Source organism: Crassostrea angulata, chromosome 6 (genome assembly GCF_025612915.1).
Source record: "Crassostrea angulata isolate pt1a10 chromosome 6, ASM2561291v2, whole genome shotgun sequence".
Taxonomy (NCBI): domain Eukaryota; kingdom Metazoa; phylum Mollusca; class Bivalvia; order Ostreida; family Ostreidae; genus Magallana; species Magallana angulata.
The window spans coordinates 38,244,094-38,267,204 of NC_069116.1; the positions used below are offsets into that span (position 1 = coordinate 38,244,094).

The 23,111-nt window shown below is 34.9% G+C and overlaps 3 protein-coding genes across 9 annotated transcripts in view; 1 reads left to right on the top strand and 2 right to left on the bottom strand.

Moving 5' to 3' along the window:
- The window catches only part of LOC128186518 (basement membrane-specific heparan sulfate proteoglycan core protein-like), a 74,890-nt gene extending 65,666 nt beyond the window's left edge, over nt 1-9,224 (top strand). For 6 of the 7 annotated variants that reach the window (XM_052856307.1, XM_052856306.1, XM_052856308.1 and 3 more), the window contains 6 exons: nt 2,948-3,028; nt 3,949-4,076; nt 4,348-4,654; nt 6,283-6,508; nt 6,835-7,028; nt 7,562-9,224. In XM_052856307.1, coding sequence (XP_052712267.1) covers nt 2,948-3,028; nt 3,949-4,076; nt 4,348-4,654; nt 6,283-6,508; nt 6,835-7,028; nt 7,562-7,719 — 1,094 coding nt within the window. In that variant the 3' untranslated portion in view covers nt 7,720-9,224. The remainder of the gene's footprint in view (nt 1-2,947; nt 3,029-3,948; nt 4,077-4,347; nt 4,655-6,282; nt 6,509-6,834; nt 7,029-7,561) is intronic. The other variant, XM_052856309.1, reaches the window with a different exon arrangement.
- A 288-nt stretch (nt 9,225-9,512) lies between these two features.
- LOC128190341 (uncharacterized) lies at nt 9,513-13,147 on the bottom strand. Its single transcript, XM_052862362.1, has 11 exons — nt 13,064-13,147; nt 12,867-12,959; nt 12,615-12,787; nt 12,363-12,513; nt 12,089-12,255; nt 11,845-11,993; nt 11,315-11,496; nt 11,116-11,225; nt 10,771-10,969; nt 10,330-10,437; nt 9,513-10,241 (listed from the first exon to the last, which is right to left on the bottom strand). Exons 1-11 carry the CDS (start codon nt 13,139-13,141, stop codon nt 9,984-9,986), a joined length of 1,668 nt encoding a protein of 555 aa, XP_052718322.1. The 5' UTR covers nt 13,142-13,147; the 3' UTR covers nt 9,513-9,983.
- Nucleotides 13,148-17,360: 4,213 nt separating this feature from the next.
- On the bottom strand, nt 17,361-19,048 carry LOC128190340 (coiled-coil-helix-coiled-coil-helix domain-containing protein 10, mitochondrial-like). The gene is made up of 4 exons (XM_052862361.1): nt 18,866-19,048; nt 18,496-18,619; nt 17,980-18,205; nt 17,361-17,563 (listed from the first exon to the last, which is right to left on the bottom strand). Exons 1-4 carry the CDS (start codon nt 18,937-18,939, stop codon nt 17,553-17,555), a joined length of 435 nt encoding a protein of 144 aa, XP_052718321.1. The 5' UTR covers nt 18,940-19,048; the 3' UTR covers nt 17,361-17,552.
- Nucleotides 19,049-23,111: the final 4,063 nt, after the last annotated feature.

A 23,111-nucleotide genomic window follows, 5' to 3' on the forward strand; every position in this document is an offset into this window, starting at 1 on the left:
TTTCCACTGCACTATAGAAAAGACATTCTCCTAATAGACAGTTCTGCTAACTATTTAGAATAGTTTTGCATTGGATGCAAAAAAGGGGTTAAAAAGGATTAAAATTATTCTGACATAAGATTGTATGGCTCCTTTTGCTTTATCAAAATATGCCAACATGAAATATATGTATTTCAACCCATCAAAAGAACTTTTTTAGCTCACCTGAGCTGAAAGCTCAAGTGAGCTTTTCTGATCACTTTTTGTCCGGCATCCGTCTGTCTGTCTGTAAACTTTTTACATTTTCGACTTCTTCTCCTGAACCATCATTGGGTAAAGGGGATTCAAGTCTATTAAAATAAAGGGCCACGCTCTATTGTAAAGGGAAATAATTAGGATTTTTTGAAAATTTAGTGATATTTTTAAAAAATCTTCTTCTCAAAAACCATTTGACCAGAAAAGCTGATACTTGTGTGGAAGCATCCTCAGATAGTGTAGATTCAATTTTGTTCAAATCATGGTCCCTGGGGGTTAGGTGGGGCCTCAATGGGGGGTCGAATTTTTACATAGGAGTATATAGACTTAATCTTTAAAAATCTTCTTCTCAAAAACCATTTGGCCAGAAAAGCTGATATTTGTGTGGAAGTATCCTCAGATAGTGTAGGTTTAAGTTTGTTCAAATCATGGTCCCTGGGGGTAGGTGGGGCCTCAATTGGGGGTCGAATTTTTAAGATAGGAGTATACAGAGTTAATCTTTAAAAATCTTCTTCTGAAAAACCATTTGTCCAGAAAAGCTAGAACTTGTGTGGAAACATCCTCAGATAGTGTAGGTTCAAGTTTGTTCAAATCATGGTCCCTGGGGGTAAGGTGGGGCCTCAAGGGGGGTCGAATTTTTACATAGGAGTATATAGACTTAATCTTTAAAAATCTTCTTCTCAAAAATCATTTGGCCAGAAAAGCTGAAACTTGTGTGGAAGCATCCTCAGATAGTGTAGATTCAAGTTTGTTCAAATCATGGTCCCTGGGGATAAGGTGGGGCCTCAATGGGGGGTCAAATTTTTACATAGGAGTATATAGAGTTAATTTTTAAAAATCTTCTTCTCAAAAATCATTTGGCCAGAAAAGCTGAAACTTGTGTGGAAGCATCCTCAGATAGTGTAGATTCAGTTTTGTTCAAATCATGGTCCCTGGGGATAAGGTGGGGCCTCAATGGGGGGTCAAATTTTTACATAGGAGTATATAGAGTTAACCTTAAAAAATCTTCTTCTCAAAAACCATTTGACCAGAAAAGCTGAAACTTGTTTGAAAGCATCCTCAGATAGTGTAGGTTCAAGTTTGTTCAAATCATGGTCCCTGGGGGTAAGGTGGGGCCTCAATGGGGGGTCAAAGTTTTACATAGGAGTATATAGAGTTAAACTTTCAAAATTTATATCTCAAAAACCATTTGGCCAAATAAGCTGATACTTGTGTGAAAGCATCCTCAGATGGTGTAGATGTAAGTTTGATTAAATCATGGTCCCTGGGGGTAAGGTGGGGCCACAATGGGGGGTCAAATATGAATATTTAAATCTTAAAACTTTTTAAATCTTCTACACAGATCAAGACTGGCCAGAAAAGCTGTTACTTGTGTGAAGTATCATCAGATAGCAAAATCATATTTTATGTAGGAGTAGGATGGAGCCACATGTGGTGGAGGGTGCAATTTTACAAAAGAAAAACGTTTAAATTCACCAAAGTTCAAATGTTATAATATATGGTTTAACTTATATGCAAGCATTTTGACATATTTTTGATTCTTTAAAATTGTTTAGACTTTGGCCTCTGGACAATTCTTGGGCTGACACAAGTTTGATGTAGGTTTATATCCCAGTTGATTTTGATATTCTTGAGAACTGTAATGCTCAATTTGTGAAATGACTATACTGTGACAAAAAGGGATCAATGATAAACAGAATATCCTGGGAAAAAATTGAATTTTTGATATACAGGATCTGTTAGACTACATTGTCGATATTTTTTTTGGTATATTATTCCGTAAAGCTGATTTAATTATGTCTATTGTTGCTCAGGTGAGCAATGTGACCCATGGGCGATTTTATTTGGGAACAGATTTTTTTATACGTTATTTTGTCTCATTTATCCGGACGCGTTCCGGATCCGGACGGTCTGTTTTTACCACAAAACACTGATTTACTACTAATCTTGCTTCATTTAACTGGACGGTAAAATTTGATGATACCCTACTCAGTACAAAAGATTACCCCTGTCAATTAAGTTTCACACCTTTTTTACGAGCTAGACCCTCATAAGTAGTATAAACACACTGACTTCCAAAATCACAAAAATTGGAAACTTGCGAACAACAGTGTATCACACACATATCACACTTGGACACAAAAATTTTTAGCTAGATTCGGTTGTCATTGTTGTCCGGTTAATATTTCATGACAATATAATAAAATAAAGCAAAGTTCTTCTAAAAGCGTTCATTTCAACAGACAACTCTAGCATGTGACGCTATATGGTATGAAAGGCAAATAAACCTAGTATTGTATACAAATACATTATCATTCATGACAACAATAGACACATTTCAGATATCCGGACGCTTCACCTATCCAGACGATTTGACTTGGGAACGAAAGCGTCCGGATAACTGAGGCTCCACTGTACCAGCATGGGACTTTGACATTGAAGCTTAATTTTTATTGCAGGAGCAAGACACTGTATGTGTAGATTTGGATTTTTCCAACAATTGTTCAAATCTGAATAAATCTGTTAGTTTTTGAAATTGAACACTATAAGAAATAAAAGAAGCTTTTTTTCATATTAGGAGCTTTTTTATAGAATCAAATAAGATTTCTTAAGAGTTCCTTAGCAATTCAGTTTTCCTTACAGCGGAAATAGACCCTTGCATGTAATTTCTGTGTGTCATATTTAATACAATATAACAATACTTTGACTTTAGTTTGGCCCTGGAGCTACTACAACAATTTACGCAACAACTACTACAACTATTATTTGCGTAGACGATATCGATACAAGCGAGGTAAACATGTTGCACAGGAGGCTTGGCGTTGCTCAGTTTGCTCTATGTTGCCAGCGTTTCTGCATTTCAGCAGTTTGACTGGGTGTCATTACTTTGCATGTGATTACACATATATATTGGAGACAAACAAGGTTTTTTTTGTATTCTCTCTGGAAGCCTTCTGCCCTTACATGGTTTTCATCACTTCCACTGTGTACCCCTTCACATGCGTCATAGACAGCTTTCTCTTTATCAGTGCTCTGTTGCTTTCTGTTTAAACCAGTTAAACTCTTCATTTGATGTATTCTCACTCCGGTAATTATGATCGAATCAATGTCACAATTCTGTAACCATGGTAACCTGCCACTGGGATTTTCATGTTCACAAGCTTTCAAGTACTTATTTGTTACGATTGGATGTCCTTTCATGGAAAGAGTATTGGTGAATTGTTCCTCAAAAGTTTTGCATGTCAAAAAAATGCTGTTCATAGATTAACCTTAGCCATAGAAAAGCCAGGTTGATACAAATTCGGTTCTTTTGCTTTGAATGTAGGTCTTATATTAGTTGAACTAATTTAGTTCCCTTTTCCTTCTGTTTAAAAATATGCTGTAAGTTGAATAATGCTTGAACAAAAGATCAATTATGCAAAGGTCTTAGAAATAATATGAGAAATTTATTAAATTCATTCACTGTTTAACACCAGGTTTTGCATGTCTAGGAATGTATACCCATGCACTTTCTTGTGTTGTTATTGAATAGATTAGTACAGAAAATTATATGATAATCAGGTAGTCTACGAATTATTTAATTAATAAAATATACTTTATATGCAAACCAAACTGTTGTGATATATTATAATGTATCTTCGTGTCAATTATATCTTTCACCATGTACAAGAAACACATGGTCTTTAATAAACCTTTTCTTTCTCAAATTTCCAGGAACTTCTCCAGGCACGTACATTGGATTGGACTTGCGAAGCAGGCTATACTTGGGAGGAATGGATCCAGACAGAAGGCTTCCGGATGATGTGGATGTACAGAGTGGATTCCACGGATGTATTGCGGAGGTCAGTAATAAAGAGAGAAACACAGTGGAATGATTTTGAAAACAAGTCTTGTATATCCGTAAATAGTTTTTGTGATAGCAAAAACAATAGATATGAGGAAAAGCAGCACTTTGTAAGATTTGGTCAATATTTACACAAGTCACCTGAGCTCATTATTATGGGTTACACCAAAAAAAAAATTTGTCTGACAACAATTTCAGAAAATTATTTGTGGGAAGAGAGATGCTGCCATGCAACTTTTAAGTATTGTAACTTGATATTTATTTTTCAGTTGAAAATAAACATGCTGTCTATGGATTTGACCAGAGATGCCAGAGAGACCCTGGAGGTGCGCGACTGTGGAGAGACAAACATTTGTAACAGACACATCTGTAAGAACGGAGGCACATGTTTGGAGGGCACTGCGTTGGGGTACAGGTGTAGCTGTCCAGCCAGCTACACAGGCGAGAAATGTGAGGTCGAGATCAACCTGTGTCTGACTCAGCAGCCATGTCGCAACAATGGAGTGTGCAGCGTCACCAGCACCGGCTACAGATGCGACTGCCCCTTAGGATTCATGGGAAAAAATTGTGAAGCAGGTAATATGATTTGCTTTTTTGGAGATTTGTTGGAGTAAACGTAAATATGATAAATCCGCTATGCCTTTTATTACAAGATAGTTATACAGTTATTACAAATTATGAATATAGCTGGAAGTAATCATTGTGGTAGTTACATATAACATACATGTAGCTGGAGATTACTTTTAAGAAGAAGCTGAAGCATAATTAGGGCTCTGCTTTGCGTGTGACCTATAGTGATCAGTCTGTCCCATCTGGCTCATACTTAACCCACAGAAAAAAATGTCCAGTGACCTTGAACTAAGTTTCTAAGTCATAGTAGAATTATCTGAAAAATCTTTCTCTGGAGCATATACAGGTAACTCTCGATGGCTCGAACTTCGATCCCTCGAAGTTCTTGATCGCTCGAAGTGAGTCTAGGGTCCCGATTTTTTTCCCTATATAACTAAGCAAACTTACTCTTGATTTCTCGAACTCTTGATCTCTCGAAACCCTTGATCCCTCGAAGTCAAACTGAAGTCCCGTTATTCATAATCTATAGTTTTTTACTCTCGATACCTCGAAGTCGCCCTGTATCTCCAAGCGCTATACCTAATCAACACCTACTTGGTCATTTAAATTGCTCCAGGCGTTAGACGCTGGACCCGTGTCACGGGTTGTTTATTTGGGCGACACTTGTCCTGCAAGGTGATAATTGTTTGATGATTGCCCATTAATTGAGACGAAACTATGATATTGAGCAATGGTCAAATTTTAAAATTATAAAACTGTAAAAATTATGTTTAGCAGCATCATTGTCATTAGAATGATTATTGCTGAACAAGTTCTTACAGCTGGTGAAGGACCTGTACAGTGGGAACAATGGGTGGTACTCAGTCATCACATTTATGACATGTCGATCGTCTCGCAGTACAGTAGTACTGAGCAATCTGGTCTTAATATGATGCATAAAATAGATAATTATTATGAATTTATTTAATAGTTGTTTTATTCAGTTTTAAAGAAAAACATCCATTTCTGTATATTTTACTGAAAAGAAAACGTTGTTTAAGCACGTGCGTAAGGTTAGCACTAAATAAATGGCTGAATCATAACATCCGGTAAGACTAATTTTAAAACCCGTCGGTCAACCTGGAAAATTCCGAACTCTTGAAAACTCGAACTCTTGAAACCTCGAAGTTTTTCCTCGGTCCCATGGACTTCGAGCTATCGAGAGTTACCTGTATTATCTCCCCTTGGTCCAATCTGGCTCATATTTCACCCACAGGCCACAGAGTCCCTTTCATCAAAGGGTGTGCAGTGCATGTGACCTTGAATGACATTTCTAGGTCATCTCTTCCCTTAGCCCTATCTGGCTCATAATTAAAATATAGAGAGCTTTTGGGTAAAGGGTGTGCCGTGAACTTCAACCAAGTTTCAAGGTCAAATGTGAAGGTCATAGCAAATCTCTTTAAAATCCAGTTGTAGACCAACTGGAAAATTTCTAAGTAATTGGTCAACGTCAAAGCAAAACCCTCTGAAATGCTTTTCATCCTATTTTCCATTATCTAAGAGGGGCCCCCGCCCTTTGAGATGGTCACCATCTCAATGATGTCTAGTTCATTTATATACCGGAACATTTCATTCACATTTTTTCTTTTTCACAGTTATCCAACTGGGAGAAAACATCGAAGTGAACCGTGATGGCTTTGTTGAGTTCAACAAGTCTCTCCTGTCGGCCACTCCCCAGCAGGAAGAAGTCATTAAATTCACACTCAAGACGACGGAAAAGGACGGCCTGGTGCTGTGGAAGGGGCAGCCCACCCCTCTCCAGCGATCCAGCAGCATCGACTATCTATCCATTGGATTACAGGACGGATATGTCGTATACAGGTAACCAAAGAACTGGTGGAACAGTATATATCACTTAGCTTACCGAAGGAACTTGTGGAACAAACTAGACAGGAATTATGGTCCATCTCTTTTTATGGAGCAATGTCTAGTTTTAGCATAAATGTATTGATATCAATTAGAAATATGGATCTTTCATTGACCATTGATAAACAGGTCAGGGCAGATTTTGTATTAACTTTACAGGTTCGCTTGTACCACATTATGTAAATTGTCAACACTCATAGGAGCATGTTATTCAATAACATGACATAGTGCTAAATGCATTTCAGTTCTTTGATTTCTCTATTCGTTCTTTTAATTTGCAGCTTTGAGCTTGGAAGTGGACCTGCCAGAATAAGATCGCCAATCAGAATTAATGATGGGTATGCACATATCATCCAAGTGACGAGGCTAGGTCGCCAAGGAAGCTTGACAATAGACAACAATCTCTCTTATTCAACATCTGGCCAGTCCCAAGGGCCATTACAGAGCCTGAATACCGCAGGAAACGTGTACCTAGGTAAGAAACACCAGTACTTTACATTTAAAATACAACCGAGCTAGCAAAGATTTTTTTGAAAAGGGAAAACTGATATAAATTTTAAAATGGTAAATTTATGGTAAAGTAATTTATAACCTAAATCAACTTATTATTCTCTTTTAATGAGGTAATTGTCATAATAGGATTACTTGTATACATAAGACCAAATATCCTTTTAAATTTTTTTTGTGTATATTATAGAAATGTTTCTCTTAAATTCCATTATTGACCCCCATAAATAAATATGGCAAAAATTATAATGAAATCCCCAAAAATGTGAACAATCCCTGTTTGAATATATAGGATTTAAAGTTTTAATGTACATTTGTGCATACATTTGTTTTTTTTGTAACTACACTGAGGCATAAAAAATAGCAATTTTGATTGCGTGATATTTTGAAATTTTAGGAATTTATCTTGTTTGATTTTCTTTTCAAATTCAGTCTCTTTATTGTTTGTCTTGGTTGCAATAGATTGCAGCACTGTTCAATATTTGTGTTTGATTTTTTAAGGTGGCGTGTCGCTGGTTTCCACAATCACTAAGCAACAGTACACCGAGAACTACAGTGGATGTATATCAGACATATACCTACAGGATAAGGGACCACTGCGTCTCCCCGAGGACGCCGTAGGGGGATTCAATGTCCGCCCTTGCCTAAACAAGAAGTAAACCGCCCACACTAAATGAACAAAGTCGTATATAAAATGTGTGTGTATCTAAAAAATGATTGACCTTAGTTGTGTACAATGCCAAGTCGCATACTGTACAGGAAATCACAACCATTTCAAGTTCTATGCATGCAGTTAATTAAGATGAGAGAATTTTGTTTTGATCGGTACAGTTTTCACATGTACGCGAGTTGCATTCTCTGTTTATTTAGTTGTACAATTCTTTACGATGTGAAACCACTATCTATATAAGTTTTTTATGTTGAAAGATTTTTAGCACTTTAAAAGTGTAGCTGTGACACAACTGATATATGTACATGTATATGTATGTCTGTAGATGGCTCCACATAGGTATTTATGTTAATTTGAACTTCGATATTTTTGTACCCGGTTCTAGAGTTTTGATTTTAATTATCCATGTATACTATATTTTAACATTATATTAAAGGTGCTTTTTATATGCTCGACTTTTAATGCCCTAGACGATATTTTTTTTTTCATGCCAGTGTAATCAAATTGAGTGTTTATGATATGATATTATGTGTGAGAGACTAAATCAAATCAGTGACTGCTGAAAAGATTTAATGTTCACTGTAAGCACAGGCTCATGACGTTAAAACTTTTTTTGTTATAGAAAGAAAATTTTCCATTCTATTCTATAATAGTACAGGAAGTTATCTTAATATATAAAGAAATAATTTTAACGCCAGGTGTCGATGACTGTAACTTACAAATTGTGTAGTATCCAAGCACATTCATAGATCTTTGTATAAGTCCTGCTAGCTCTGTCATATGTTTGTACACTGTTATGATTTTTTTTTTTTTTCATGTTTGTAACTCTCAACTATTTTTTTCAATACTCTAAGATAGGGAGACTGTGTTTACGGAGCAATGAACTGATTCAGATCCGGTACAGAGGGTAAATGATTCAAACTGACGTGTTTTGAGGTTGTTTATAATTATTTTTTTTTTGTATGAGAGATGTCTTGCTCCAGCATTTATTATTATTATTCAGGTGATACCAAAGAGGTCCCATTTATTGATCAAATTGATTGAATACTCACTTATTTAACAGCTGGTGCTATATGAAAATCAACATTTAATAATCAGAATTTCTCCTTACTACTACTATTAAAGCAGGTCTACCTAAAAAAGTTGGAGTTTATAAATTTTTTTTCTCTTGGTTGATAAAATTTTAGCATTTTTCATTATTTTTTCTTTTATGAATGATTTTAGATGCTGTTTTCTTTATATTTTTTTTTCTTCATGTCTTTACACCCATGTGTTAAATACTTTGTTTTGATAGTCCATTTATTTTTTACTCTCCTTTTATTGTAAAGAAGCATTATGTTTCAAATTAATTAATTTTGATATTTTACATCATTCTCAGTATTAGCAACATTAAAATAGCTGTACTGTGCTTCTGGGTTAAAATTTATTACTTGGATATGAAATTGTTAGATCTGTCATGCTTCAAAATTTTATAATAAAGTACTATAAAGCTTAGTTTGAGTTGTATGAGTAGCTAGCCTCAGTAGAGATTCAGACAGTGTTTTGAGTCCATCTTCATTTTAAGGAGGCTAGGTGGTTAACAAACTAACCATCTGATCTGCCTTAAAATTTTACAAACGATAATTTTGGCCATAAACTATTTATTCATTTAAAGGAGATTCATATAGCCCAAAAATGGCAACGACCATTCAGTCCTCTTAATACTTTTACATGTAAACTTAATATGGAACCAAAAAAAACCCTTGTTTTTTTTAAGAATTCAAACACACATTATAGATCACGTGATTTGTTATATTTATAGAAGTCATCTGGCTGATCTGAATATAGAACACTCTCAGCTATATTTATATAACTGCATATTCCAATTTTCAAACGCAGAATTGTGGGTAGATTTATTGTCTGTTTTATAAAGAGCCAGTTTGTAGCGGTCAACAAGATGTACAATTCAGCTGTCAAATTAGGACCAGTAATGTTTACAGTAACAGAGAACTGAATGATGAAAACTTGTTAATATTTGGGACTAGTACTTATGACATGTAAAGATGAAAGAAATATTCTTATATATAATATACATGTATGAAACATTGTCTGTTCCAATGCAATAGTGGCAGAAATAGTGAAAAATAACAAAAATCAAAAATTGTCTCGTGCAAAACAGTCTATATGAATGTGGTTTAAACTGATTTTGGCAGTAAAGATCTGTTTTTAAACAAATCTTAAGAAATTAAAACTTGTTCACAATTCTTGACGCAATCAGTAAAACATGGATTGAACATCAGCATTAACATGGGGACCAAAACTGGAGGCATTGTATTGTTCTTTCCGGAGTTTGGTGGAAGACACTCCCTCGGAGTAGGGCAAGAACTTGATGGTCATGATGCTCTCAGCCAGTTGGCGGGCAGGGAAATTCTGCATGTCGTCACCGCGAACATACATGCCGGTCAGATCGGCGTTAGTGTTGGCAACGCATCCAAGGTACGAAGTGGGGTCCGTGCCAGCTACACAGAAAACCTGTAACAAACGACAGCAAATGGCAATTCAATTTTTAAAAAGTAATTACAAGAGGTCTGAACATTAAAAAAAATTGGTATGGACTTACTATGTCAGCATATCTCTTGACGTTTGCCATGCGAGTTTCAGTACTGTCGATAGGAACTTTGGATTTCAACTTCAGAATGCTTCGACTGTCGTGGACTCCAACTATTACCTGTTTATTGAAATAATTAGAACCATTTTAGCAAGAACTTGGTAGTTTTGTCATACAACAATGTGACGTAAGCCTGTCTATTTCATTGCTGGCCACTCAGCCATTGCTCTTTGAAATCAATAAGATTTTTCTGGCATTTCAGCTAAGACTAAGCAAACTATGCATATACATGTATCACTCGAAACCAACGTCATTTGTAACTTGTTTTGATGCAAGAAATATATAATTACGTCCTACAGGAGTCCAAGGTCTTAAAAAATGGCTCTATCATCAAGTGTACCATGATGGTGAAAGTTGTTGTATTTGTTGTGAAAAATTGCATATTTCTTTTACCTCTTTTCCTAATTTTCGCATTCTTCGCAGCAGACGTACGTGTCCCTGGTGAAAGAGATCAAAGCAGCCGACGGTGTAGACGCGATCTACGCGGTCGTCATGAGTCTTAGCGTGTGTGAAGGAACGCCGTCTCGGTCGTTTGGATTGGTTGTTGTCTTCCTCTAGTTCTGTGCTCTCCGATCCACTGGTTGACTCGATTCTATAATTCCAAAATAATTAGCAAGAAAATGTATTATTTCATTAAAAAATTAGTATGTATTACTTTAAAAACATAAACTCCAAATGCATATTCCCTTTTTGGAACGTGTATCATTTCACTTATCCCATCATTCAAAATCACTTTACCGTCTTCTATTGAGGTTGTCCTTTTCCTTTTTGATGTCGGTGTTGCCAAAAAGTTTATTCTCTTTCTCTGAATCGTCGGAAAAGTCAAAAGCTGACATTGCTCTGGAAATCTGCGTTCGAAACAGACAACTTGAGAATGGCGGGGAACTCACTGGTACAACAGTGATTGGCGGTTTTTTTTTTTTACAGATTAACTTACTGGTTTGACGTCGTCTGCTGAGTCAGCTGGTTTTTCGGGGTCTGTTTTGCCTTCGTCTTGGAGCTCCTTGATACCTCCTTCTTCTTTCTCATTGCTGGTTGACCTGGCATTCAACTTGTGTTGAAGACTTGCGTGGGCCAGGTGTATGGACAGAAGTAGGCAGAGAATCCCTAGGATACCAGCTTAAAACAGGGAAAACATGCTGTAGATTGTACTTAATTTACGATAATCACACATCTTTTTGTTCAACGCACCAATACTCGTATACGATTTAAACAAGTTGGTCGACACATAGAAGTTTGGTTTAAACTGCTCGAATTTATGAAAAGAATAACGGTACAATGCATTTGATTGCAGAGGATAGAAGCTCTATACATATATGTTATGTGCGCTAATACTTTGCAAAGTCGAAAACTTTCTGTCTCATTTTGGTATTTTCCATCTTTGTCTCAATACAGTTTTTAGTTATTTTACCAAGGCTGAAGCGAAAACGAATGATGTCATATGTTGTACTGTACATATGTACTAACAGACAGAGTTGGCGGAACAGACGTTGGCCTGGGCTAAACACAGACAGGCAATGCCGGTGGATTCCAGCTTTTCCTTCAGTTTCCCTTCCATCACCGCAGCAGTGCTGCTTTTGGACATGTTTCGAGAGTTATCCGATTTGCCATACAATCTAAAGAGGAAAAAATGGCCAACGTAAATATGTTCATGTCTTGAGGACTTGCGCGGTGGATAGCACGGATTGTAATAATTACTGTTAAATCGAACCTTTCGTAATATGCGGCAAAATAGTCCTGAACCCTAACCACGCCCAGGATAAACTCATAGACTATTATAACGCCACAAGCTCCAACGTATAGCCAGACTCGTGTTGAGGAGAATTCTCGGAAATCCGTTACCATAAGTATTGACCAAAGCGCCAGAACGTTTACAATCTGGGTTTTTTTAAAGTAGAGAGCACAGAATTACAAAAGATGGAATAAAACTTTAATCTTTGAAGAATTGGAAGCATTTGAATTGATATAGTGTCGATATTAGGAACCTTGTCACAGAATGCGTCCATGAATCCGCCCAGCAGTGGATCGTCAACCTGACCAAACATCTGCCGGTGAGCTTTAGCCACGATTCCATCCACGTGATCCAGGAAGTCATGCAGGATGACCAATAGAAACGCTGTCGTATGGAACTGGTACCTTGTGTATTTGCATATCATATTTTAAAAAGAATATATCAACTAGGGAAAAAAGAGCAGAAATGTCAGGTACTTTTGAAAAGAAAGCAACTATGTTCATACTTTAAGCATATGGCAATGGGTATGACCAAAATTGTTCGGGAGTAAGACACAATGTTTGCTGTAAATACTGTGTAGGACTTGTTACTGAAAACCACAGTTCGTGGGATCTTGCAGACGACAGGTAGAAGTGACGTCTGCAGTGGAGTGTACAAGAACTGGTCATATAAATCCATCTAAAATTGTATAAGCATATGTTAAAGGTAAAATCTATTTAAATTGTGTGGGAGTCCAGAATTTGCGCATAATACTCACCAGTTTAAAAAGGAAGAACTCTATGAAACGAAGAATCAGCCCTACAGCCCGGGAAAGAAACTTTAGATACATGCTGTACTGTGTTCTGTTTCGCTAGAAAACAGTAAAACCAAGAAGTACTAGAGTTGTCATGCATTACGTGAAGTGACGTACATGTATTCTTGCTGGGCCGTGAACCACAATATAAATGATCTTACTGGTTGTTGGCGCCATCTGAAGTTTCGGGCGCGAAAACGAAGGAACACATAGAAAAAATAACGTTGCATCCTTAACATGTAGCTCGTTTTTCAACTAGGAATATCATGTTCAGTCATGATCGATTTATATAACATAATGTTGATTTATAGAATTTATAACCCTTGAAAGATCATTATGCTTATTCACAGACAGCTCATGTGACGTACCATACGATATATACCCTGTACTTGTATATATATAGCGTATTATAGAGTTACAATTTTACAATTCTCCTTTTGATTAGATTACTACGGTGGTTGCCCCCAATCGTTAGCACATTACATGAAACAAATTTTCAGAATTCCTAAATAGTCGTTATATGACAATTTGGCAAGTTCTGTAGAAAATTTAAACCCTGGCTGATATTTATAAATTACATGGGTCATTATCAAAATATGCAGCCTTTTGTGTCAGTGTCAATTTAAAGGGGGAAAAATAATGTTCTGGGGAATATATACAGTACCATTGGATTTTAGAAACTTAAACCTATATTGTTGAACAAATAAATCGACAATTTTACTGCTTAAAGTATAAAAAAAATATTATTTGTTATGAGATTTCAGTGAATTTATGTTGTCATTAAATTTTTCCAACGTCTTTAACCTACAATATCTTCAATAATATTGATGTTTTATTCCAAAAATCACCGTTAATTTTCAAAACAACATTTATATTTTAATTTCTGCTATGCTCCTTAACAAGTTCTCTTTTAAAAACAATGAATTTGATGAGATATATGCTTTTACAAAAAATTTTTTGTCATTGGTGTTACAAGGCAAATTATATAGAAATATCTTAAAATACATCAAGTAAATAATATTGTACTACAGTTGGAATCCCCCAGATCATAGTGACATCATTCCCTGCTACTAAAAAGATAAATGTATCAGTGATGACATCATTGTTATAGAAAATATGGCAGAAAATGTTAGTATGCTCCGAAAAATACAATGTAAACTGTGTCAGTGGGATAACGTGCTATTTAAGGTTTTCTATTATGAAAGAACCAAAAAGTTTTTCACATAAATGATGAATGTTTATCACATTATAACATAGGCTATGTAGCTTTGTGTAGTATCTGTTCTCTTGGGTCATACTGCTACATTTACTATGGATACATCAGTGGTATAACGGTCAGTGGTGTAACCAAAAATTGTTGTTACACCACTGAAAAAACTGTTACACCACATGACATTATTTAATTATTTTACTTTTTCTTCTATTTCATTTATATTTTGAGCATTTTGAACAATTGTTATTTATCAATTTTACAAGTTAGACACTGTCACAATAAAGAAAGCTTGACTATTTAATTGCAATTGTGTTTTCTTAATCTGGAAAATGAGACCTGTTACACCATTGACATTATTTGAAACACCATTGACATTTTGTATGCTCTAATTATGTTTTACTCATTTAAATACTTGATTAAAAGATAAAAGTAAAAACAAATTTATTCTAATAAAGAAATGGAATTATCCACATTCTATTTTTATTAAAAAATCAAACTTTTTAATGACTTATAGTGTATTATAAGATATGTTATTCCACTGACATTTCACATTCCCGTTTATGTTATACTAAAATCTTTCAAATGCTTAAAGGTAACAAATGCTAGCTGAGCTTCAACAAACATATATAGACAAAGAGGAAGTGTATATGCGTTGTATGCATTGATTTTGGAGAAAATTGGAGAAAATTCAATTTTATTGTCCAAAATGTATGATTGATATGAGCTGGTACAGTATTGACAATGTTGTTTGTGAGATTGATGAGGCAAAGAAAGTTCGAACTCGGTACAAGGTGGATAAAAGTGTGTGGATGCCAATAGTAAAAAAATATTACATCAAAGAATGAGTGATTTAATGTAAAAAAAAACATCTACATGCAATTTTTCTGTCAGAGGTGTAACACTGATTATAAGTGGTGTAACAGTGTATCTATCTTCAGATTATGAAAGAATGAGGCACGAAAACTTTTATTTAAGATCAAATTTATCACTTTTTAAATGCAATCAAAAATAGAAATTAGTTTATTTTACAAAATTTAACACGCTTATCTCTTATTTATTATCGCTAGGTCAGTGGTGTAACTTTAATGTCAGTGGTAAAACATAATAATCAGTGGTGTAACATGTACATTTTTCTCCAAATAAAATTAACTGACAATAATACATGTATATTTGAAAACACTAGTGCATTTATAGTAATGTCTTTTTTATGCTCCATTGAAAGAAAAATCCAGTTGTGTTCTTTTTAATGCTCAAATTAAAAATTTGTTGAGTAACATCAAGACTTTGTCTCAAATGTTATGTTGGTCACTATGTAAATGTGTCAAATATTTTCTGTTATCTAATTCTAATAACTTTAAATGAAGTTTGTTGATATAAACTTTATGTCCATCATTTTAAAAGAATCATTTTATTTTATTTAAGAATTTTTTCCTATACTATATACCTGTTACACCACTGACAAAATGTTCACAGTTCATTAAATTTCAGTCTAATTATCATCCAAATGGTAGATTCCAATGTTTGCAAATTTTTAGATGTTATACTTCATTGTTTGTTAAATGTGTTTTTTGCAATCAAAGTAATTTTTTCAGCAAAAATGTTCTCATGTTTTTCATTTTTCAAAAGTCTGCATATTTTGATAATGACCCACATACAATAAGCGATCTAGACTCACCCGTATACCGTGTATATATTGCCACTGTTTCTGGTCGTCTACTTAGTGACCAGTCTTATGATTAACAGATTATTTACCTGATGGTGTCAACAAACCCACAGATAACGAGAGATAAACATTTTTAAAATAAATATCTTTATGATGAAATTTATTTTTACTGAAGGCATCGGGTACAGTCTTAATTGCTGGTGAAATTGATAAGTAACAAGATAAGAATCGCCAACCTCTGAAATCATCATAAGATTAATCTGAGATGTAAATTTTACACTTTTAAAAAATCCATCCGTATATTTTACACATTATTCTACACTCTTATCTGTAAAATAATCTTTTGATAATGTCAGGGGTAGGTGATGTTTATCTCGTAATTAATTTATTTCACCAGCAAGAGTGTTACACATTTAAGTGTGTTAATTTTACACATTATAAAAAGTGTAAAATTTACAGATTAATGTGTAACTTTTACAGATTTAAGTGTAAATTTTACACATTATATTGTTGAAAATAAAAAGGTGTCAATGCTGTACTAATCAACTGTCTTTTTCTATATGGGTTGATGAAAACTAAAGTATTTTCGTGGAATGCTATCTACACGTTGAAACTTTACAATTTTTGTCAATGTTTTATGTTATTAAATTGTATATCGACGTTTTTTCCTAATATACGGTTAATAGAATTGCGCTGACTCGAGACATGAAATTCTGAAACAAAAAAACCCCGCATATTATTCTCGATATCTGTTCCAATTTCAATCATAACATTGATTACGTGTGTAACTTAACTGGATTTTGCATTTGACTTGTCACAAGATTTGTCTAGAACATATACGTATATCCAAAAAATTGGAAAGGAAAAATTATAAAATCCCCAAGCGCGATTCGAACTCATTACTTACATTCTTAGTAACGCTCTAACCGACTGCGCTACGTTATATGACGATTTAAAAAATCCATTAATTTATATTTGATCTTACAGTTTATTTCGATAGAGAGTACGTCATAGTACGAGGGTGTCCCATACCACCCTAATCTAATCTGATTTAAACTAATTCGCCATGTTGGAGAACGGTCACTGCACTACCTGAAGATGCTTCTATACACAAGTTGTATCTTTTCTGACCGATCAATTTTTGTCTCAGATTTTTGAAAAATACCAATACACTTTCACCGATTCTTAATTATCACCCCCTCGAAATCTCCTTCACTCTGCATTATGTCAAAATTGGTTAAAATTAATCAGTGGTCCTGGGGAAGAAGTCAAAGATGTAGAAAAGTTTGCAGACTGACGCCGAACTAAAGAAAATGTGATCAGAAAAGCTCACTTTGGCTTTCACCTACTCACTCAGGTAGGCTATATGTTTAAGCCTATTAATCAGTGTTTCAATGATTGGCCTTTTTTCCCCTTCATATTACATCATCTTTAGCAAGTGCGTGCACATTATGAGACTATTATTAAACATGTTTACATAGCTTAATAACTTGGAAGGGCTCCAAATTCTCTAAGACAGTTGCATAAATCCAGTTTCATAACAATTTTCCTGAGTCACATAAGAACAAAACAACACAGTCGGTCTATGCATTCATAATTTATTAGTGTTCATTTGACTGTACAAAGATATGTAACAGTGCATACACTATATTCTAGGGTGGTTTTAATCGTATTTACACACAAAACAAGTTGTTTGGCCTGCCCCATGTATTCAGCACATACAAAATCACTTTCTTCGTCTCCAAATCACAGACCACAAATTTAGAACAAAGGTTTACTGCATACCTGTAAAATACAGTATAAAGGATGATAAGTACTAAAATCACTTATTTTTTTCTGTTAAGAAAAATAACATACTTCAAACCAACTTTATTTGTGACAATTTTTTTCTCTTGCAATTTACTGGAGAGAAACTGGTTCTTATAACTAATTATTGCAATCAAATGAAGATTATATTGGATATTCCAGTGTAATTTATGACTGGTTTGCCGGGAGAAATATTTGGGACCATGAGGCTCATACGAAATTTCCTCACACTTATAGCATGAATTAAAAATCTGTTTTATGTCCATACATAAGGTAAAACAAGTATGAAATATTATAATATTAAAGGTGGCCAAAAAAAAATATTTAGGTACCAGTTTTTTAATACAATTGACATATTTAAAAATCCTTACTCTGAAAATAAGTTAAAAACTTACCGTATTGTAGTTTGCAGTTCTTCAGAATTTCATTGAACCCTTGACATAGAGAAATGTCTGACTGAGTTTGAGTGCACTCGATGAACTGTTTGAGTTCGAACTGACAGGCTGGACCCTGTTGATACTGATCCTGGGGTGTTTGGTAGGCAGGCTGAGCGGGGGCCTGGGCAGGCTCACTGTGTCCGCCTCCCATTCCTCCTGTCATTGCTGCTCCAATGGTATGTCCCTGAATGTGTAATTGTTTTTAGGTTATTTTGAGTGATTATATAATTATTATATAACTGTTACCTTTTCTATATGCAAACACTTATGTAATAAATTCTTTCATAGTTTCTCATTCTGAACATGTTGACAGGACATTTCTTTTATAATGGAGTTACGGTATATCAGTGTGTATTCTCTCTAAACTAGTACCAAATGAAATGCTCAATGGTGTAATATTTTAAAGGGAAAAGAATAATGTGAGACAAGGACAAAGGGGGAGATAACTTCTTGAAGAACGTAAAAAAAACTTACAACTGCTGAACCAACGGCTACACCAGCTGCTGTGGAAGCCATGTTTGCCATCAGGCCAGGCTGTCGGGGCTGGGCAGGGGCTACCATGGGTGGTGGAGGAGGGGGTGCTGTCCGGGCAGGGGGTCTGAAATAAATTCATTTTCTACAGATAAAAGTTACATCATCGCATTTCATGAAAAAATACATAAATGTGTTATTCACCAAAATTAGAGTCACACAGTTAATAAATCAATTCAAATTCACACATTTCTGCTTTGATATTTTAATAAATATTATGATTCAATATATGGAAGTTATGCACATGAAGATTTCGTCATGTGCGTCTAGTGGCCATGTGCGTTTATTTACATCTCTTTTAACAAAATCTTACCCTGATCTTGCCCCAAACATTCCACCTGATCCTCCGCCAGATCTGGGAGACGAAGCTCGTCCTCTTCGTGGCATTTTTACGTCTTCAATCAAAACTTAAATACTGTATTTCTTCTTAATAACCGTTCTCCAATAATGACAATGTCAACTTCCCCTTGAACTTATACAACGAAAGGTACAATGTCGAACATTCCAAGAAGTTTCATTGGTCGTTCGCAATCTACGGAAAAATACGTCATAATCGTGAAAGTCCGTATTATAGGGAGAAGGGTAAAAGTAGTTACCAACGATAACCAAGGCTTCGTTTTTCAAAAGAACGCAGCATTGGGGGAGGGTGGAGAGGGCTTTTTTCGGCGCAGCAAAGATTTTTCTTAAATTTACATATAAAAAAGTGAATGATGAAGTTGGCCCTCCCCACATTTTTGGGACCATGTAAGAATTGAAGTGAAATAGAAGTTATAGGTATATCTTCCTATTTTTTTTTCCACTTTAAGCATTCCACTTTAAAAATTGATGCTACGTGCTTGATGTTTTCACCATGCATCGGACCCCCCCCCCCCCCCCACTCCCTTATCATTTTTTAAATTAAAATTTAATCAAAGTACTGAAGAACTGACGGGAGTTGATTTTGTCGATGTTTATTTATTTTAAAATCAATGATATGTTATTTTGCATGACAAGTACATGTAGTTTCTAATTTGTATTTGAATTACGCACATTTTTATAATATGAATTTTTGAACTTTTCGACAAGAATGTCGAGAAACCCCCATATGAATCATGTTAAATAATATTTAAAGATAAAATTAATTCAATCAAACTATATATCAGTAATAGAAATAATTCTCGAAAATTGTATGGATCCAAGCAATATCGAACTCTAGTCTCGTTCAACCAAACGCTCGGCTGACACCGTAAATCTCCGACAAGCAAGAGAGACTCTCTGCTTGTCGGAGATTTACGGAGACAGTCGAGCGTCGAGTTGAACGAGACTATATTGAACTTTGGCGTAGGAATACATATGACTAAAAAAAATATCTAAATTGTTCGTACCATTTAAAATCTGACTATTTTCAAGGTATTTATAAATAAGTTTCCTGGAAAAACAATGCTTTAGTATATATTACATCGAATTTATCAATTATTTTCAAGAACTAAGTCTTGTCAGCAGCGATGATTTGTGCTGAGGTCCAAACACTGTTTCACTTTCGGTTTGTTTGAGTAACTGCATGGGAGAGTTGATTAAAATCAACTCTCAAAAAAGAAGATAAAATTTACATTTTAAAGTGATGAAAAGGAGTTAGTAAAAACCTGATCTACGAATGTGTTGTAAATATAATGTAGGAGTCATAGACAATCTCAATTTTCTATAATAGTTTCTACAAGTCTGTTATTTTTTCAAAATGATACGATGTTGTAGTAAATAATTTTTAGGGTGCTAATGGTGCAGTTACTTTGAACGATTAAAATAAACATGGTTATTATTAACACAATAATAACGTATTCATTATCAAATTTACTAGTGAGTGAATTTCCTTCCATACAGTTTCAGATTAACTAATCTTTACCAGGACATCATTATATACTATGACATAGCAAATAATGCTTATAACGAAGTAATTCTTAGGTCCACTTAAGTTTGCTATAAGACAGTTTCCATGTACACGGGTAATGTAGTATTCCCATCAAGTTCATCTCGGTAGTCAAGGGTGACGATCCACGACGTTTTCCTATTCAATCTGATAAGGGAGAATATACAAGAAACACGTGGATCGTCATACTTGGCTAACGATTATGGAAGTTACACCACAAACCCGGATTTTATTTTCACCCTACTCTTACAACTTGCATTAAAAATTCAAATGACCTTGTATTATTTCAGAAGTAGGTAAATCAAACTCCTAACATATCGATTTTCATTTTAAAACCCTCCCCACTACCACATCAACCCCCCTCCAAAAAAAAAGAATTTAAATTGAAAAAATAAATAAATAAATAAAACGGTTTCGGAATTCGATATACTAAAAAAAAGTCTATTACAGGATATACAGCTTAGTCATTACGCGTGTAACGATGACAAAAATGTAACATTATGCTAAAGTGATAAACGTATTTGTAGAAGTCTCATTAGACATATTGGAGATCACTATAATTGTTGCTAACAATCATATACTGAACATTTCTCAACCTCCCCCTTCAAACCATATATGGCAAGAAATTAGGAATATGTTTTGAGGTGATACTTTTGTACCCTTGGGTACACTTCTATATCTTTAAGGAGAAAAATGGTTGCAAGGAGGGTACAGTGTAAAAGCATTGGAAAATGAAAGTAGGAAATTATTAAAGATACTTGTAAGTCACTAAGGTACAGAGGGTACAGAGGGTACAATGGTAACGATTCATTCAATCTTTATTTCCTCTTTACAGTTTTTCAAATTGATATTATTTGATGTAAATAAAATATAACTTGATATTAATTTTTATTTCTAGGTGGGTCAGTTCTCTTTATTTGATATAATTAAACGTTTTTCCTGAAACTAAAACTATTACCTTAAAACGCAGTCGCCTAACTTCTTGCCATATCTACTTCAAACACTCGCACACACACTCTTTTACGGTAATATACCTCGTAAACTGATTGCCAAACATTACCGGTATATCTCAGTCCTCTGGACATGTAAATGATGTGTATTTTGGTAGACGGTTTGAAAACGTTTCATTTACATGACATTGTGTAGTCCACACTGACAGGTGCTTAAAGACAGGGCCGAGACCCCTAATACACAATATGTTTTATCAATATTGTCGACATCGCAAAGTTGACCGATATCGAGTCTAGATTGTGTTTATATCAAATTAGTTTTTGCATCGTACCCCCTACATCACGTTTACATCTCCGACACCGTGGTGGACGCTGCAATGTTGGCCTACATAAAGTCTAATCATGTATGCATCGCTCCCCTTATAACTTGATCACATCGATATCGTCGACATTGTCGATATTGCACTAATTGCCGACATCGAATTTACATCGTATCTACATCGTGTTTCTCTAATAACTTGTTTACATTGTTGACATTATCGACACATCGCAATGTTGATCGACATCGAGTCGACATCATATCTTCATCGTACATAAATTCGACATCGTGTCTATATCGTACTCCTCCTTTCTTGTTTACATCGTCGACATCGAAATGTTGATCGACGTCGTGCCCATCGGTTTCATTTAATTTACATCATCGACATCGCAATGTTAGCCAACATCGAGTCGACATTGCGATTCGCATTTTGCGAATATTGTACATGTAAATAAAAAGGTGAAGACGAAATCCATACAATGGCAATTTGTTTAAACAAATTAATACAGAAGAATGTAAACAAACTTTTCAAACTGTCGCTAAGTTTAAGTTCACCAGGAAAGATGCCATACGGGAAGTACAGTTCATGTTGAAAATTGCAGAAATGCACAATATTGAAAGACTTGTAAGAAACACGAAAAGAAATGTATTGTAGATATATATTTAGCTGAAATTAATGATATATTTGCATTCAAGTTGTGTAATCCATGATTAAAATATATAGATAAAGATAATTAAATGTTATTGTAAAAAATCCTAACTGAATTATTACATTGTGAATATTGTGATGTCTACGTTTACGAAATAAAAATGTTGATCGACATACCACGTGAACTCAATATTGTATTAACATCGTCTACATCTAGATTTTGACGATGTCAACGTCAAAGAAATATCGGCAATGTCGACAATGTACACTCGATATCGCCTCAACATCGTCGACATCGCGATGTCTACAATCTCGACAATGTGAACGTCAAAAGAAGTATAAGCAATTTCGACGATATAAACTCACAAATGAATGTCGTTTAAAGTCCCAAGTGTTGATATTCTGACCAGAATGCAAAATGACCTGTTGTTGTCTACAAATTCATTTATGATGTATTGCAATCCTAGAAGACATTCTCCACCAACACGTCTCATATATTAATTAAATAAAACAAAGAAAATATTTTAAAAAAGACCTTTTTACTCCGATCATTCTCAAATCGTCAGATTCTCATCATGGTGAGCATCTCCTGAACCACTGAGGACCATTCTTGCCTTGACAACGGGATTGATATACATAGGTGCTCTGAATAAAATCCCAGATTCTTCAAGAACACAGTACCATCATCTAAAAAATGTGCAGAGGGAGTTTAGAGGAGGATTAACCAGGGTTGGCACT